General features: G+C 44.1%; 1 protein-coding gene across 1 annotated transcript in view; it reads right to left on the reverse strand.

Moving 5' to 3' along the window:
* AFG3L2 (AFG3 like matrix AAA peptidase subunit 2) overlaps window positions 1-18,878 on the reverse strand; it is a 47,078-nt gene that overhangs the window by 1,625 nt on the left and 26,575 nt on the right. The window contains exons 11-16 of the mRNA XM_044243644.1: window positions 14,722-14,829; window positions 14,497-14,622; window positions 11,794-11,904; window positions 8,907-9,022; window positions 5,222-5,422; window positions 3,145-3,339 (exon numbers count right to left, since the gene is read on the reverse strand). Of these exons, the coding sequence (XP_044099579.1) occupies window positions 3,145-3,339; window positions 5,222-5,422; window positions 8,907-9,022; window positions 11,794-11,904; window positions 14,497-14,622; window positions 14,722-14,829 (857 nt within the window). The remainder of the gene's footprint in view (window positions 1-3,144; window positions 3,340-5,221; window positions 5,423-8,906; window positions 9,023-11,793; window positions 11,905-14,496; window positions 14,623-14,721; window positions 14,830-18,878) is intronic.

Raw genomic sequence — 18,878 nt, forward strand, 5'->3', positions numbered from 1 at the left:
ACTTTTATACTAGATGCCATTTCTTTTCTTTTTTTTTTTTTAAAAAAGATTTTATTTATTTATTTGACAGACAGAGATCACAAGTAGGCAGAGAGACAGGCAGAGAGAGAGAGAGGAGGAAGCAGGCTCCCTGCCGAGCAGAGAGCCCGATGCGGGGCTCGATCCCAGGACCCTGGGACCATGACCTGAGCCCAAGGCAGAGGCTTTAACCCACTGAGCCACCCAGGTGCCCCTAGATGCCATTTCTTAAAGATACCAAATAATAGAACAATTTTATGCTGTTTTGTCAGCTTTTAAAACCCTTACTACGGAATACTGCAAATATGCACAAAAGCAGAAAATGAGTAACAAATCCCTGTGTAGCCACTAGCGACATTCCCCAACTTAGAGCTGTTTTTGTCTCCTTTACCCCGTTGATTACTCTGAAGAAAATTCAGCTGTCATTATTTTATCCATATATATTTTTGTCTTTATCTCTGAGATAAAAACTTTTAAAAACACAACCAGGTTGTCTTTCATACCACCATCAATTCTCAATTTGCCTACTACATAGCTGTGGGTAACCATTTATACGGCAATAATATATTATTTAATTTAACCCAATATTTTATTTAACCTGATATATCAAATGCACTTTAATTTTAAAGATTTTATTTATTTTAGAGAGCGAGAAAGTGGAGGGGGGTGGCAGAGGGAGAGGAGGGAATGTCAAACAGATTCTGAGTCAAGCACAGAGCCCAATGTGGCGCTCAATCTCGTGACCCTGAGCTGAAAGTAAGAGTCAGATACTCAAAGGACTGAGCCACCCAGATGCCCCCAAAGAAAGTAACATTTTAACCTGTAATGACATAAACAATTATTGAGATATTTTACATTCTTTTTTTTTTTCATAGCAAGTCTTCAAGACCCAGTGGGCTCAGAGCACACTTCAACTAGGACCAGCCACATTCAGCAGCACAGGCTTGGTCAGAGGTTAACGGCAAGGGCTCTGCAGGCAGGAAGGATACTGGGTCCAAGCCCTGGTCTTGCTCCTTATCAACTGCATAACCTTAAGCAAAGTTACTTAACCGCTGCATGTACTAGTTTCCTCTTCTGTAAAATGGGATGATAATGTTTCAATGTCCTGAGGCTGCAGGGAGCTTTCGAGAAGTTCAGCCATCTCCACAGTGCCTGGTGCACATGAGATGCTGGGTGGACGCTAGCTGGTTACTCTTATTCTCCTAAAGCACGGCCCTTCTGTACTGACCTGTCCAGCAGAGGAGTAAACTGAGGCCCATAGTTTGGAGGACACTAGTCCTAGCAGCAAAGTCTCCGGCCACCTCTCCTCTTGATGGCTCCTCATCTCCTGGCTGGCTCAACAGTGCCCTTCATAGATTTAAATTTCTCAAATGGGCCAAACAGTACTTCAGAGCTCTGCAGTGTTTCAAGATCCTCACTCCGCTGAACCCAATTTCGCTTTCCCACACACATCTTTGTTACCACTGTCAGTACACACACTGTACATGCGGAAGGAAGGACAGATAACTGGGAGAAACTGTTTGGCACCTATGATGTGCACATGGAAGCTTGCTCTTCCATCTGTGTATGCACACTGTCCCCCTGAAGCCAGGGGTCTTGCGGGAGCTCCTCCACTGTCTTCCACAGCTCAGGTCCTCCTTTTCCACAACTGGCTATGGGGGGACCACCAAGAGATCCTATCTCCAGCCTGGACCTGCTATCCATGTTTCATTCGCAGATGCCCATAGCCCATGTTCTCCTGGGTTCCAGACAGAACCCCACCCCATGTCTGCCACTAGGAGTCATCTCAAGGGCTTTCTTCTCGTTGACTCTGTGCATTTAACCAATAAATCCCAGTTTTTTTCAGATGGGCCTTTGCCCTACTACCACTGCTAGTCGAACACCGTGGGAGAGCTGAGCCCCCAGCGGCAGTCTCTGCCTCTCCCCTAGGCAGGCACACATGCTACACTCCGGCAAATGATGGACTTCATCATTTCAACACTCTTAAAGGACTCCTTGCTCTAAAACAAAGGGGCTGGATCAGATCATTTTGAAGGTCACTCTTATTTCTAAAACTGTGTCTCTAAACTTTCTAGCTAGCTTTTGAGAACCTGGGTACTTCAGCTCCCTCCCCCCAACTCTCCGCTCAGCCCTGCCCTGCTCCCCACACACTTCCTGCTCCCCAGGCCAGCACGCCGCCATCTGCTCCCCTCAACTCACTCACTGTAACTTGACTACCCTTCTACATACAATCTATACGTATCTATCTATACATACATACCCTTCCACATACAACCCAAGTTCTATCTTCCACACGAAGCCTTTGCTGACCACTTCGATCTCCCTTTCTCCGAGGTCCTGTGGGTGCTTTCCAGTGTGGAGGGTGCCAGCAATCTCAGCCTACACTGGGCACTTTTGTGAGAAGACATCACACATGCTTCTGGATTGCCTTACTGATGGAAGAGCATATCTTGGAATATTCTTTTATCTATATCAATCCCTCTGAAAAGGCTTTCTATTTGTGCTTTAGGAGTGTGTAATGTTCAAAGAACAAAAAACTCTGCTTTTGGTTGTATGGATTCTGAATAATTAAGAATTTACTGGATGCAAGAAATTCACCGAATTCAGAAGGAAACCCTCCCTTTGGTAGGTGGAGTCATATGAAGTAGGACAGAAAACATAGAGCATGTTTATTTACAGAGCCTGTAATTACACCAACGGTAATTTTCATGTGCCAATTTCATGTGGGCTGGCTTTTGTTTGCACTTTCATCAGTACCTGTTTATTCCAGAGGTGAAAGACAACGGTAAATTCCTGTCAGTCCACTGTGCTCCTTACTGAGGAGTACGGGTAAAACACAGGGTTGGGGGCAGGGAATGCCTCAGTTGTGTATTTTGTGGCCATGAGCAGATTCCATTAATCCTGCACTCGCACCTCCTCACAGAGACAGAGCAGACATAGAACCAGAATGAAGAAAGGAACCCAAGAGTTACAGTCACAGGAAACGCTAATGTCTACAAACCAAACCAAACAGTACATCCATCACTTTAACTTTTCTTTTTCTTTCTTTTTTTTTTCTGGCAAAATCACATAGAAAATTATTCCCACAACTATTTCCCACAACAAAATTATTCCCACAGCACCCACCTTCTCCACATCAGCTTTCTTCTCTGTGAGGAGAGCCACTGTTCTCTTATAAGCATCATTAATAAGTATTCGCACTTCGTCATCTATCAGTCTCGCGGTGGCTTCGCTGTAAGGCTTCTCTAAAACCATATCGCCCTGACGTGGGAGATCAAAGGAGATCTGCCCAACCTTCTCGTTCATGCCAAACTGAACAATCTGAAAAAGAATACATGATTAGTGGTGCACATCTGGTTTCGCCGACAGACTGACTTATAAAATGGCAGTACATCTTCATACGGGCCTTAACTCCCCATACTTTGCTGTAATATTACTCTTTTTTTTTTTTTTAAGAACTTATTTATTTGACAGAGAAATACCACAAGTAGGCAGAGAGGCAGACAGAGAGAAAGAAAGGAGGAAGCAGGCTTTCTGCAGAGAGCCCAATGTGGGACTCGATCCCAGGACCCTGAGATCATGACCTGAGCCGAAGGCAGTGGCTTAACCCACTGAGCCACCCAGGCGCCCCTGTAATACTCCTCTTTAACCGGGCAAAGTTTACACGGCAGCCTTGTGCTGGCTGACTGGATGGGGTGTTCTATGTAGACAGTGCAGCAATGGATAGCATTCAACTAGGGACACAAGACAAGAAGCCCACGGACAACATTTACGAAACCTGCAAGATACTTCTCCCTGCACGAGGGGAGGTAAAGAAGCAAGAAGGTTCTGACAGACTCAAGAATTTAAAACGCAAGCCCTTCAGGCTCTTCCTGGAAAGGGCAGTGTGCCAACCTGAGAACAAGTGATCCTGGAAGGGCGTTTGCATTTTCCTGTTCCCTGAAGCCACTAGGTCAAGCCTGGACCCTATGAGTTCCCAAAGCTAAAATGCCCCACATTAAGAAGTTTCTGGAAGTAAAATCCAAATTGACTAAAAAAGGCCCAGATGAAAGCGAGGACAGGAAAACAGCCAAGAGAACTCAGAAAGCAGGAAGCCATATTTGTTATCATTATTATTTTTTTAAAGATTTTATTATTTGAGAGAGAGCTAGAGAACACAAGGCGGTGGGGGGCAGAGAGAGAAGCAGGCTCCCCGCTGAGCAGGGAGCCTGTCATGGGGCTTGATCCCAGGACCCGGCGATCATGACCTGAGCCAAAGGCAGGCGCTCAATGGACTGAGCCACCCAGGGACCTCTCAAATCTTTTTCAAAACTTTTTTTTTTTTTAAAGGGACGCTCTCTTGCTTGTTCACTCTCAAAAAAGACTTGAAAAAGTGACAGACCAGAAGAGCTGACATACAGGTAACAGGAGTTTCCAAAGAAAGTCATTTAAGTTCAGAGACAGCAAAACTACATTGTTTGGGGATGTATGCACCAGGGATAGGTAAGGAAAATGTGGGCATGACAATAACAAGTCAGGAGAGCAGCTGGTCCAGCAGGAAGGGAGGGCACGAAGAAGGGACGCTCTTAGGGACAGCCCAAGGGTACAGGCAATGCTGTACTGTGGGATCACAGAGGCCTGTAACAGAGCTTTGAACTCTGCACATATGCTTTAGAGACTCTTGGTCACATGTACCCCCCATCTTTCGACAGTTCATTCGGGCCACTCTGCTTTTATGGTCTCCAGCAGCACCTGCTATTGCTAACTGGGAGAAAGAGGACTTTCCTTTTGATGAAAAAAGGCGAAAACAGTGCTCCACACGGGTTCTGCAGCAGCTGCGACAGAGTCGGCGCGGCCACCCAGGGGCAGTGAGCGGCACTGCAGTCCCCATGGAAATTGAGTCCTGAGGCAGAGCACCAGACCTAGTTTTGCAGTTTGGGAACTTTCAGAAATTTTCCCATATCAATTAACAGTTAGTGCTTCTTTGCTTTGAGCCATTTCGGCTCCCAAAAGGTTTCATAGGAAGGCTGGACTTTCAGAGAGCGGGAGAAATCTGTAAACTTTGTTACACTACCAAAAAAAAGTTTCATTTAGGAATTAATTCTTGCCTGAAAAGCCCAAGCCAGTTAAATACAACAGTACTGTTTTAGAGCCAAGCGCAAATGTCCATTTCTTGTGCAAATGTGGAAGAGCAAGGAAGAAACCCCCCATTTCTTCCACTTACTTGAGCATAGGCACTCTGGGTTACTTTTCTCAAGTCATCTTGAGCACCGGTTGTAATTTTCCCGAAGAAGATTTCTTCCGCCACCCGGCCCCCCAGGGTCATGCACATCCTGTCCAAGAGCTGCTCTTTGGTGTACAGGTACTGCTCTTTGGGTAAGTACTGAGCATAACCTAGTCCTTTGCCCCGAGGGATGATGGAGACCTGGCAAGTAGAAAACACACAAGATGCTGAGGATTCCACCACCAAATGCTGACCAGTGTGGTTATCTGCACACAAATAAGCTCGCTGCTGAAACACAAACACAGCAGCTGGGCAACACATCAGCCTTGGCAAGATGAGATCAGCAGTTGTTGACTATTTGGGGCCGTATTTTCTCTTAGGAGAACTTCACCTTGAAGCTCTAAAAAGTATTTTTGTCTTTTTATAAAACACACTTGAAATTATTCGATCCTGATGGAAGGACAGCTGGTGAGGGAGGACTCCTGACAGCTCAAATACGGGCTAGGTACCATTCAACTTCACAGTGCCCCAGCCACATCGTCCTTTCCAGGACGAAGGGGAAGGCAGACCTGGATGCTCAGCGCCTTTATTTTCTCTCCTAGTGCTTTTTGCAACAGAGTAAATTCCTTAAATTTTTAAAAAATCAGCTTTATTAAGGGATAGTTTATATTCAGTAAACACATTCATTTTAGGTTATAGTCCAGTGAGTTTTGACAAACACAACCTCCTCCACAACAAAGAGAGAAAATTTTTTCTTTGCTTTACTAATTTCTTTTGTACCCCTTTCTGCTCAGTCTTACCTACCCCCCACCCCACCAACTCCAGCCCTGGCGCCGGAGATGTGCGACCAGTCCCTATGGATTAGTCACAATTTCCGGCACTGCATATAAATGGAATCCTACAGTATGTACATTATTGTGTCTGGTTTTCTTCACCGTTTCTCAGATTTGCCCACACTGCCAGGTGTATTAATAGGTCATTCATTTTTACTGCTGGGTAGCATTCCATTGTGTAAACAAACCAAATATCCGTTTCATTCTCAAGGAACATCAGGGCGGTCTCCAGTTTAGTGCTATTAATGGATCAAGCAGTAAAAGTCTTTGTGTGCATGTTTTTATTTCTCTTGAGTGATTATATAGGAGACTGGTTGGTTGTACAGAATCATTTACCTTTTTTTTTTTTTAAGATTTTATTTATTTATTTGACAGACAAGAGGTCACAAGTAGGCAGAGAGGCAGGCAGATAGAGAAGGAGAAGCATGCTCCCCGCCGAGCAGAGAGCCTGATGTGGGGCTAGATCCCAGGACCCTGGGATCATGACCTGAGCTGAAGGCAGAGGCCTTAACCCACTGAGCCTCCCAGGTGCCCCAGAAGCATTTACCTTTGTAAGAAACTGCCAAACTGTTTTCCAACATGGTTATACCATTTCACATTCCCAACAGCAATGGATGAGAGCTCCAGCTAGACTGACATTCACCAACACTTAGGACTGACTTTTTAACTTCAGCCATTCCAGTGGATATGTGGTGGTATTTCACCGTGGTTTAATTTACACTTTCCCCCAAACTAATGAAACTGAGTATCCCCTTGTGCTTAATGTCCATTTGTATACCTTCAGATCTTTTGCCCATGATTTCACTGGGTTGCTTATTTTTGAGTTTTAAGAGATTTTTTTTTAAACTTATTCTAGGTATAAGTCCTTTGTCATATACCTACATTGCATGTTTTTCCAGAGTATGTGGCTTGCTCTTCATTTTCTTAATAGTTTCTCTCAAAGACAAAACATTTTCAATTTTGCTGAGATCCCATTTATCAACTTTTTCTTTCGTGGTTCATGCATTTTGTGTACTAGCCTATCTAAGGTTACAAAGATTTTGACTTGCATTTTCCTCCAGAACTTTATTGTTTTAGCTATTACAACTATTTCAAATTAATTTTTTACATATGATCTGAGAGTCAATGTTAGCTTTTCTCCCCCCACATGAACACTGAGTTGCCAGAATCGTTTGTTGGTAAGACGATCCTCCCCGCCTTCAATTATTACTTTGAGATCTCTGCTGAAAATCTATTAGTCGATTATGTATGAGGGTCTATTCTATTCCAACCCACTGATTTGTTCAGTTCCTTCTGCAATACTAATCATCTTTACTTTAGCTATAAACAAGGTCTTAAAATAGACAATGTAACTCCTTCGAACTCCATTGTTTTGGCTATTCTAGTTGACCTGATTTCTGTATAAATTTTAGATCTGCTTATCAATTTCTCCAAAAAAGTCTGCCATGTTTAAGACAGAGATTGCACTGTTACTCTACATGAATCTGGGGAGAACGGTAATCATAACGTGGCAGGGATACAAGTGTATCTCTTTCTTCTTTTAAGATTTTATTTTATTTGTTTGACAGAGCGAGCAAAAGAATGAGTGGAAGGAGAGGCAGAGGGAGAAGCAGACTCCCTGCTGAGCAGGAAGCCCAATGTGGGTCTCGATCCCAGCACGACTTGAGCCACAGGCAGACACTTAACCAATGAAGCCACCCAGGTGTCCCTATATCTCTATTTTTATTTAGGTCTTGTCTCACTTAGTGTACAGATCCTACAAGTACCTCAATAAACATATCCGTACATACATTTGGCCTGGCCATGTTCATGTTTTTAGATGCTGCTGAAAATGAAACTGCATTTTTAAAATTTCATTTTCTGATTGTTCATGGCTAATATACAGAAATACAACTGATCCCTATATGGATCCTGAATTCTGTAACTTGTTCATTTCCCTTACTGGTTCTAGCCGCTTCTCTGCAGATTATCTAAGGTGGTTATTTATGTATGCATGTATTTATTTTTTAAAGTGAACTCTACCCCAACATGGGGCCTGAACTCATGACTCCACCGTCAGCAAGAGTGGTACCCTCCACCAACTGAGCCAGCCAGGTACCCCTATTCCACACACTTTTAATGTTATCTTCTCTGTGGTCCCCTTGCTTCGGGGGGATCCCCCTCCATTTCCAGAGGTCCCCTGACATCGCAAGTCAGATTATGGCTTCCTGTTGCTCGTGCTGCATCAGTCTGGGGACTGCACTCAGTTGAAAAAGCAAAAATTTACCAATCTCACTTGGTGCACCCATCTTTCAGGATATTTCCCTTTGGCCTCTGCTCTCTTTTTTGCCAGGCTCTCTGGGTTCTCCTGTGCAGGCTCAGTGCAGTGGTGAGCCAGGGAGCTGGGCAGTTTCTACCTGGACTTGGGTCTAACTCCTCTGTAGCTTTCTTGCTTCCAGGATTTTCCTATTAAATTTCCAATATTCTTCAAATTCTGAATTCCTTCCTCTGCCACCTCAATGTATAGAAAAGACCCGCTTTTTCCATCACCGTGGCCCTAGAAAAAACCCCTCAGGCAAGGAAGCCACGAGCTCCCAATTCTAACCCACTGCAGCTACTGGTTTGCAAAAGGAAACTCTCCTCCAGCTTTGGTCTGCTTTGGACACTGTTCGGTCCCTTTAAATAACAATTTTCTTTCCAAACTTTGTAACTTCTTTGCAGGAGGGTTTACATAACCCCTTCATCCCACCATCATTACCAGACGTCTTGGCCGAATTTTATGTACCTATCCTGAGTGGGAATGCAATCTTCTCCTCAGGTAACTGCTCACAGGATCAGCTGGCTGGCCTACTGTTCAGCACAAACCGCTTTACCTTTAGAAGTGGGTCTGCATGTTCCAGGTACCACCCGGCAACTGCATGACCTGCCTCGTGGTACGCCACGGTCTTCTTCTCCTCGGGCTGCAGAACCTGGGTTTTTTTCTCTAAGCCTGACAAAATAACACCAAAACGTCAAAAAAACCACTGCCTCAGTGGCACCGACATAAAAAGACAGTTATACAATCTACACACTGCCTTATCTAAAAGGTGATTTAGCAACTAAGCTGCCTATGATAATTTGTAAATTCCCAACCACGGTCAGGCTTACAGTAAAGGACCAAATCCAAAATACACCCAGCCACTTGCAAAATGCATTCATGACCCCGAGGTCCACTTTTTTCCTAACTCTCCCACTCTTTTGAGCCATCTAACTTGTTTTGGGAAATAGAAATGCAAAATAAAATTCAGCACTTAGGTCAACTTAAAACATAAAATTCAGAGAAGACAAAGAGGTCTGGAATGATCTCCTTTTTAATCCAGGTCCTTGGAATTAACAAGCCCTGGGCAAACAAACATGCAGGAGAGACTGCTTGCTGCCTGTTCCTGATGGAAAGCATGCAAGTGAGGAGGAAAGGAGCTGCCTGAAGATGTGAAAAACCTAGTCAGCAAGCTGGCCAGGCCAATGCTATGGCACCCGCCACAATAATCAACTGGCCCAGGGGGCTCCAGCAGGGGAGACCTGAGAAAATAAACCCGAGAGACACCCCCTGTGTTGACTATATAGCAGGTGGACCCCCTAGTCCAAGTCCAAGTTTTCTCTGGCCTGGATCAAGGTGGATACTAAACCTCCTTTTGCCCTTCTGTACCACAGAAATGAACTACACCATTTGTACTAACACAAATTGTCACACTGTGACAAAAGTAGCTTTGTTGTGTTCAAGGTAACACATCTGAGAGAATTTCTCAAATGATAACATATTGAGTCAGAAAGATTAAAAAAAAAAAAAAAAAAAAGAGTGCTATGTTCCCAAAGACCTAACCCAAGACAGTAACAGAGCTGAAAGGGCAGAGATTGACAAAAGGGGAGTTACTAAGTAGAGACGAGCAGTTCTTGCTTACAGGAGAAAAACAAGAACTCTGACCCACCCCCTGGTTTATCCCTGGAAGTTTTCATTTTCCCAGGAGGCATACTATAGAACAATGGCTCGTGGCTGGTTTACAGCAACTGAGCTGCAAGTGGGTGTCTGCGTACCTCAGAGTGAGGCCCCCTCCTGGGTGTGCCACCTTGATGTCTTTCACACTGAGCACTGACTCTTCCCCCCACCTAAAAGGCACAGACACATACACGGCTCTCACCTGCCTCTACAGTGAACTGCTTTAATTCCACTAACAACTCCGTCAACTTAGATTTTTTCCTTTCAATAACAAATTTCTAGAATAAGTAGTCCATTCATTAGTTCAAGGGTTATTTAAGTAGCACCTAATCCAGGTCAGACACTGCTATACTAGCCTCTAGATCCTTGCTGGAATCTCTATTAGTCTGGCATCCACTCAACTGAAACTGTCATATCAGAAATCACCAAGAAGAACCTCATTGCCAAATCCAAGGTCATCCTCCTCAATGTTCTCACATCACTTGATCCCAATGACAAGTGCTTTATAAACATGTGTTTGCCCTTATCTTCCATTTCTTCTGACCTCCTGGGTTTCCTTTCATGGCATCTACTCCTTATCTTTTTCCCTAATGCGCTCTCTGGGCCCCTGGCACACAAGCTCTGGTGACTCTACTGGCTCACTTTTCTCCCCTCTGCCGCCAAATGCAGGTAGTGTTTACTATGTGGGCCCGTCCCCTGGAGCGCTCTCCCCAACCTCTGCGCCATGGGAACCACACAGTGTGGTGCTGGGGTGCTGCAGAGTTCCACGTGGATAGCCTGCCCCGTCTCCAATTCTGCCAAGAATCTCATCTTCTGCCAAGCTGGCTGCTTCTTGAAGCACCCCATTCTTCCCAAGGCCAGTGAGACGGGTTTTTTTGGCTTATTACCACTGGGACCACTTATGCTAAAATCCACTATCTCACGTTAATGACTACAAGGTTTTCTGCCTTCTGATTCTTCCCCCTTCTTCAATGTCAGACTCCTTTTATTTAAAATATCACCGATTATGCTACTCAATGACTCCAGAAAAATCCCACCTTAGTTCAATACTGGACACAGAACAAGAGTTTAAAAAGCCCTTGACCTTAACATTGAAGGATTTCTAAAATCTAGACCAAAGCAGCTATTTCCAGCTTTACTTCCTTCTCAAAGGAACTTAAGCCTGACTGGTTTACTTTCCCACCCCTGCTACCAGCCACCTTCTGTTCTTGCCTCTCTGACACCAACCTCTTCTTTCAGGGGAGCCTGGCTTAAATCCTGCCTCTTCTGCAGAGCCCTGCCTGACCACAGTGCCCTTCACTTCTTTGAATGCCCAAGTTCTGGAATTGCTAGTTAGCTTTTTACAGGTATTTATTTATTTATTTATTTTACAGGTATTTAAATTATAAGCTCCCTAGAAGGCTGGGAAAACACGTTATGTATGTCCCTGTAATAGAGAGCACATTTAAATCACGCAATACAATTTAAAACAGAAAGGTTGCGAGCATTTTCAAAACACTAGACCAGTAAAATTCAGGGGTAGACACCTTGCTGCTTGCTGCACATGTCAGGTATGGTGTGGGATGCTGTCTGTCTCACACTCCCCCAAACCAACAGCATCCACCTCTACCAGACTGTGGCGGGGGTGAGGGGGGCGCCCTCACATCACTGAGGGAACATAGCAAGGGCATGGGAACGCCAAGCTGGGTGGAGTGACTTTGCTTCTAGATCTTGCCAAAACAGAGAAACCCATGGCCTCAAACTCATTTTATCAGCCTTTTGACTTGAGGTACATTCAGTTTGCTTACCGCCAATCACTCGCTCAATTGCTTGTTCAAAGTGCTTCTGATTTATGGAATCTGAGAGGTGTCTTGCAGCTATCAGAGCCGCTTCGTTACAGACATTAGCAACATCAGCTCCTACAACACAAATGTGCAGAACAGCTTACCCACCAAATAAACTCGGACTGATTAGTCACACACATTATAGATGACCACATTCCGTTTCTCAACCAGCAACAGACTTTTGAGAAAGGGTTTAATGTAATATAAATTCAGTTTGATTCATAACCCCAAGCTGTTCTAGCAGTATTCAGAATAACGTGGTACAATCCTGGCCCTTTGAACTAAGGTGCAAGTGTTAGTAGCAGTCAGCAGATAATTACGGGCAGCAACTTTTATAGACAAGATGGCTCATACAACAGTTACCTATTTAAAAATATCCATTAATTAACTTAGTTCTATGAGCTCTGCTGGGAGAGTGACTAATGTGAGTATTAGGCAACATGCTGAAATATAATGAAAACATAAGCAGTGCACTCAATTAAATAACAAAAGTTAAATATGTGGAACTTGCCAAATGCTTTCTAGATCCATAAGTCTTTTTCTAAAAGATTTATGTGTTTATTTATTTATTTGAGAGCGAGTGAGCGTGAGAGAGTGCATGACCGGGGGTCGAGGGGTGGGCTGAAGAGGGAGAAGCAGACCCCCAGTTGAGCAGGGAACCTGATGTGGGTTGGATCCCAGGACCTGGGATCATGACCTGAGCCGAAGGCAGACACTTAACCAACTGAGCCACCAGGTGCCCCCATAAGCCTCTTAAAATTCACGTTTCAGATCAAGTATATGGTTAACTCAAATAAGTTGTAACATGTGTATGTACTCAATAAACACTGAAATGTTATAAATTCCAAAGACCAAAGAATGAAAACAAGTAAAAAGATTAGAACCCTGGGACATTTAAGATGCCTACCTTCTTCTAACCACACACTTTTGTATATAACCCTCTCAGACTTTCCACATGTTCCTTTTTAAGAAAGGCTCACATTTTACATGTAAAAACTCTGGAATAAGCACACACCAAGATGCTCAACATCACTAGTCATTAGAGAAATGCCAATCAAAACGATGAGACACCACCAAGGTGGCTCCAATCAAAAAGACAGGCAATGACCAGCACTGGCAAGAATGTGGCAAATTGGAATCTGCAGACACTGCTGGCGAGAATGTGGCACAGTCGCTTGGGAAAACAGTTTGGTAGCTCCTCAAAAAGTGATTCAGCAGCACTATTCCTAGGTATATAACCAGAAGAATGGAACATACATCCACACAAAAATCTAGACACCGATGTTCAAATCAGTATTATCTCTAAGAGCCAAACGATGGAAACAAATGATGGATAAAGATGTGGTCTAGCTACACAATAGAACATTATCCGGCCGGAAAAAGGAACAGAGTGCTGACACATCCTACAACATGGCTGGACTCTGGAAACACGATGCAAGTGAAAGAAGCCAGGCAGAAAAGATCACATGTGTAATTATTTTTGTATGAAATGTCCAGAATAGGAAAATCGATAGAAACAGAAAGTAGGTGAGGGGTGGCCTAGAGCTGGGGGTAGAGTGAGTGATTGCTAATGGATTCTTCTGCGGTGATGAAAATGATCTAAAATGAGACTACCGTAGTTACAGTGAAACCTTGTAAATACACGAAAAACCACTGAATAGTACACTTTACAATTCACAGATGAATTTTATGGTATGTGAATTCTGTCTCAACAGTTTTAAAAAACCTCATGAGGGGGCGCCTGGGTGGCTCAGTGGGTTAAGCCGCTGCCTTCGGCTCAGGTCATGATCTCAGGGTCCTGGGATCGAGTCCCGCATCGGGCTCTCTGCTCAGCAGGGAGGCTGCTTCCCTCTATCTCTCTCTCTGCCTGCCTCTCTGCCTACTTGTGATCTCTGTCTGTCAAATAAATAAATAAAATCTTTAAAAAAAAAAAAAAAAAAAAAAAAAAAAAAAAAAACAAAAAACCTCATGAGGCACCTGGGTAGCTGAGTTGGTTGAGCATCTCTTTTTTTTTTTTTTTTGAAGATTTTATTTATTTATTTGGCAGAGAGAGATCACAGGTAGGCAGAGAGGCAGGCAGAGAGAGAAGGGGAAGCAGGCTCCCCGCTGAGCAGAGAGCCTGATGGAGGGCTTGATCCCAGGACCCTGAGATCATGACCCGAGCCAAAGGCAGAGGCTTAACCCTCAGGCACCCCTGAGTGTCTGACTCTTGATTTCAGCTCCGGCTGTGATCTCAGTGTGGTGAGATCCAGCCCCACGGCAGGGTCGTGTTCACTGGAGAACCTGCCTGAGATTCTCCCTCCTTCTGCCCGCCCGCTCAACCAAGGGCTCATGTGCACACTCTCTCAAACAAACAAATAAATGAATCTTAACTATAAAAAACCCAAAACCCACATACAAATAACCCAGAGGCAGAAGGAAGAGGGTGCGGTATGGAGGAAGGTTCACCATGAATTAATAATTGTTCCTGAAGCTAATAGGTGATGTATGCAGAGGAGTTCATCACACTATTTTCTCAACTTCTGCAGATGTTTGAAATTTCCCACAATAAAAAGGTAAAATTATACACTGAAGAGGCCCAAGGTGAGAGGTAAAAGTAAACTGGTATCTGGCAAATGTCTCTGACCTAAAGGACTTCTAACACACAGCAGGCTCTGTTCTACTCACCTGAAAACCCTGGAGTCAAGGATGCAAGTTTTCTGGCCAATTTCTCCTTTTCCAGGGTGCTGTCCAGTTTTAGTGGTCTGAGGTGAACTTTGAAAATAGAGGCTCTTCCTTTTATGTCAGGTGGTCCTTGAAAAATTATTTTTAAGGGGGGGGAAAAAAATCACAGTGAAACAGTCACATCTCTCCTCAAAAGAATTGGACTGAACCCAATGAAGATCATCTCACCAATAAAGATTTGCCTATCAAAGCGCCCTGGCCGCAACAGTGCTGGGTCTAGAATATCTGGTCGATTGGTACCCGCCAAAATGACGACATTTGTTGTTGTGTTAAAACCTAAAGAGACAATAACAAAAATGCAAGACTTAAAGCTTTAACAAGGCATCATTTTTCTAAACACGAATATGAAAGATTTTAATTTATATGACTATAATTGAGAATATGTTGTCCATTTTTTTGAATGCTTAAAAAAAATTTTTTTTAAAGATACATTTTATCTGAGAGACAGCATGTGCACCCAAGAGTGAGGGCGCATGAGTTTGAGAAGGGGCAGAGGGAGAAAGAGAAGTAGACTCCCCACTGAGCAGGGAGCCCAGGGTTGGGCTTGATCCCAGAATCATGAGATCGTAACCTGAGCTGAAGGCCAATACTTAACCGACTGAGTCACCCAGGGACCTTCATCATTTTAAAAATATTTTTAAACCAGTGAGATTAGAGGCGACTGGCTGGCTCAGTCAACTGAGTGTCAGCCTTTTGATTTCACCTCAGGTCATGATCTTTCTGGGTCCTGGGATCGAGCCCCACCCATGTTGGGCTCTGCGCTCAGTGCAGTCTGCTTGAGATTCTCTCCCTCTGTCCCTCCTCCAGCTTAAGCTCGCTGGCTCTCTCTCACTAGTAAGTAAAATCTTTAAAAAAAATAAATAAAATCAATACGATTAAATTTGTAAACAATCTGTCTAACCTTCCTGGGTCACAGGACAACCCAATGAATATCTGATGACAAGTATGAAACTTCACCTCCAACCTCTCAGCCAGACTCACCTTGCTCGGTTCTATCAGCCACTTCGCAAATGTCAACGCCTTGGCTATAGAGCCTTCACCCTCAGGACTCTGGTCCCAAAAGAGCTCTGATACTGGTACGCAAAAACATGGCTCTACTTGGACTGACCACCACAGAGCAAGGGAAGAGCTCTACTTCTTTGTCTGGATACAGGCAGACCTTGTTTTACTGCACTCTGCTTTCCTGCACTTTATACATACTGTATTTCTTTTTCTTTTCTTTTTTTTAATTTGACAGAAATCACAAGTAGGGAGAGAGGCAGGCAGAGAGAGAGAGGGGGAAACAGGCTCCCCGCTGAGCAGAGAGCCTGATGCGGAGCTTGATCCCAGGACCCTGGGATCATGACCTGAGCGAAAGGCAGAGGCTTTAACCCACTAAACCACCCAGGGGCCCCTAAGTCTTATTTTTTAAGAAATACATTTCGTTGGGCTATTGCTGCTATAGATAGCAGGAAAGAAGGAGGGATTCCCCATTAAGAACATTTGTGATTCATGGGAAGAGATCAAAGTATCAACATTGCCAAGAGTTTGGAAGAAGCTGATTCCAAATCTTATGGATGACTTTAAGGGGCTCAGGACTTGAGTGGGGGTAGTAACTACAGATGTGGTGGGAATAACAAGAGAACTAGAATTAGAAGTGGACCTGGAGAGGTAATGAATTGCTATGATCTCATGATAAACCTTTAATGGACGATGAGGTGCTTCTTATGGATGAGTGAAGAATCTATTAAAGGTAAAGGTGCTGTGAAGACTGCTGAAATTACAGTAAGGTAAGGCACTGGCAGGCTCAGCTGGTGGAGCATGCGACTCCTGATACTGGGGTTATGAGTTCGAGCCCCACAATGGGTGCAGAGATTACTGAAAAATAAGAGCTTTAAAAAAAAAAAAACAAAAAGAAAAGTGAGGGAGGGAACACCTGGGTGGCTCAGTGGGTTAAAGCCTCTGCCTTCAGCTCAGGTCATGATCCGAGGGTCCTGGGATTGAGCCTGCATCGGGCTCTCTGCTCTGCAGGAAGCCTGCTTCTCCCTCTGTCCCTCCTCCTGCCCCATTTGTGCACTCTCTCTCTCTAATAAACTTTAAAAACTGCCACAGCCACCCAGCCTTCAGTAGCCACCACCCTGATCAGTCAGCAGCTGTCAACACGGAGGCAAGATCCTCCACCAGCCAAAAGATTACAAATCACTGAAAGGTCACATAAGGGTCAACATTTTTCAGATGTAAAGCACTTTTTAATTAAAGTAGGTACATTTTTTTTTTTTAGACACCTATTGCACTTACTAGACTATAGTGTAAACACAGCTTTTATATGTACTGGGAAACCAAAATATTCAACTCGCTTTATTAAATACTCTTTACAGCGGTGGTCTGGTACTGAACCCGCAGTTATCTCTGAGGAGTGCCTGAACAATGGCCAGCTCAGTCACATAAAGCAGTTCAATACTCAGCACTGTACTGCCCTCTCTGAGCACACAACAGCATTCATGTATCTTACAGCAGGGAGCATTCTTACATCCTACACACTAGCTTTCATAATAAAAGGAAAAGCTAACTAATGTGGAAAGACTGCTACTCTCTTAAGAGGAGTATTCAAAATCTGCCCAATTTACACTTGGTTATACATGGGTTTTCCTAATGTTTCAGAACCATAAATGGTTTTAAGAATGAGACTATCAGGGCACCTGGGCATCTGAGCTGGTTAAGCATCTGACTCTTGATTTTGGCTGTCATTCAGGGTCGTGAGATCAAGCCCAGCGTTGGGCTCCCCACTCAAAGGGAGCCTGCTCGAGATTCTCTCTCTCTCCATCTCCCTCTGTCCTTCCCCTACCCTCCACTTCATGCTCACTCTGTAAAATAAATAAATTTTAACAAAAAAAAAAAAAAAAGAGGGGCACCTGGGTGGCTCAGTCAGTTAAGCATCTGACTCTTGGTTTCCACTCAGGTCATGATCTCAGGGTCGTATGACTGAGCTCCATGTTGGACTCTGCTCAACTCAGAGTCTGCTTGAGATTTTTTCTGCCCCTCCCCTGCTCTCGCAAATAAATCTAAAAAATCTTAAAAAAAAAAGAAAGAAAAAATGGAATTATAATTCTTTTGTGGATCATTTCACCAATTTTTCTCTTATTCAACACCAGGTACAAACACCACCTTAATACCAATATTAAGTTATGGCAGGCTGCTAGGTAAGAATATTTTGCTATTATCTGTACTGGTGCAGAACTTTTTTAAAAAGGGCTATTTGGGGGCATCCGGATGGCTCAGTGGTTTGGGCCTCTGCCTTCAGCTCAGGTCATGGTCTCAGGGTCCTGGAATCAAGCCCTGCATTGGGCTCTCTTCTCAGCCAGGAGCCTGCTTTCCTTTTTTCTCTACCTGCTTCTCTGCCTACTTGTGATCTCTCTCTCTCTCTGTCAAATAAATAAATACAATCTTTTTTTAAAAAAATCTATACCATCAACATAAGGATTCTCACTTAATTTTTTTAGATTTTATTTATTTGATAAAGAGAGAGAGCACAAGCAGGGGAGCAGCAGGCAGAGGGAGAGGTGGAAGCAGACTCCACATTGAGCAGAGAGCCCGATGTGGGGGTCAAATCTCAGGACCCTGAGATCATGACCTGAGCCAAAGGCAAACTCCCAACGGACTGAGCCACCCAGGCATCCTCTCACTTTAGATACATGGAAAACAATTAGAAAGTATAGTTTAAAATATGGAAGACCTTCAAGATGGCAGTGGCTGGGTGGCTGACTGGCAGACAGGTGAAGGCCCCTACGAGGTAGAAGAGGCAGAGAATCCTCCCCTCCCCACTTCTCTCAAATCCCAGGAGCCCAGCAAAAGTGTTGTTTTTGTTTTAATGAACAAGTAAACCATACAAGTTGTCAGCATGGGACGGAGATCTACATCATCCACCAAGAGTGGAAAATTTATGAATCCCACAAACCAACCCTGAAAAGAAGCCCAAAGAGAGAATTAAAGAAGAACAGAAAATAGTGCATGACGGTAAGACCTATAGCTTTGAAGTCGAAGGATCCCAAACGGGTTATCCAGGACATGGAGAAATTGGATGAAAGGGAGTTTAACCTCGTGCAGCAACCACAGTTAAATGCCTCCACTTGGACCTGCCCTACGTTGTCCCACCAGCTCCCTTGCCGGGCTCCCCATAACTTGATTCAGCGACCCAAGGTGGATGATACAAGTGCAGCCACCAGTGAGAAGAAAGCCACGGCAACCATCAGCGCCAAGCCACAGATTATGAATCCCAAGGCAGAGACTATTTCATTCGTGCCCACTGCGTTGAGGGTACATTGGGAGAATAAATTTGCCGCTCCTCA

Source organism: Neovison vison, chromosome 3 (genome assembly GCF_020171115.1).
Source record: "Neovison vison isolate M4711 chromosome 3, ASM_NN_V1, whole genome shotgun sequence".
NCBI classification, from domain to species: Eukaryota; Metazoa; Chordata; class Mammalia; order Carnivora; family Mustelidae; genus Neogale; species Neogale vison.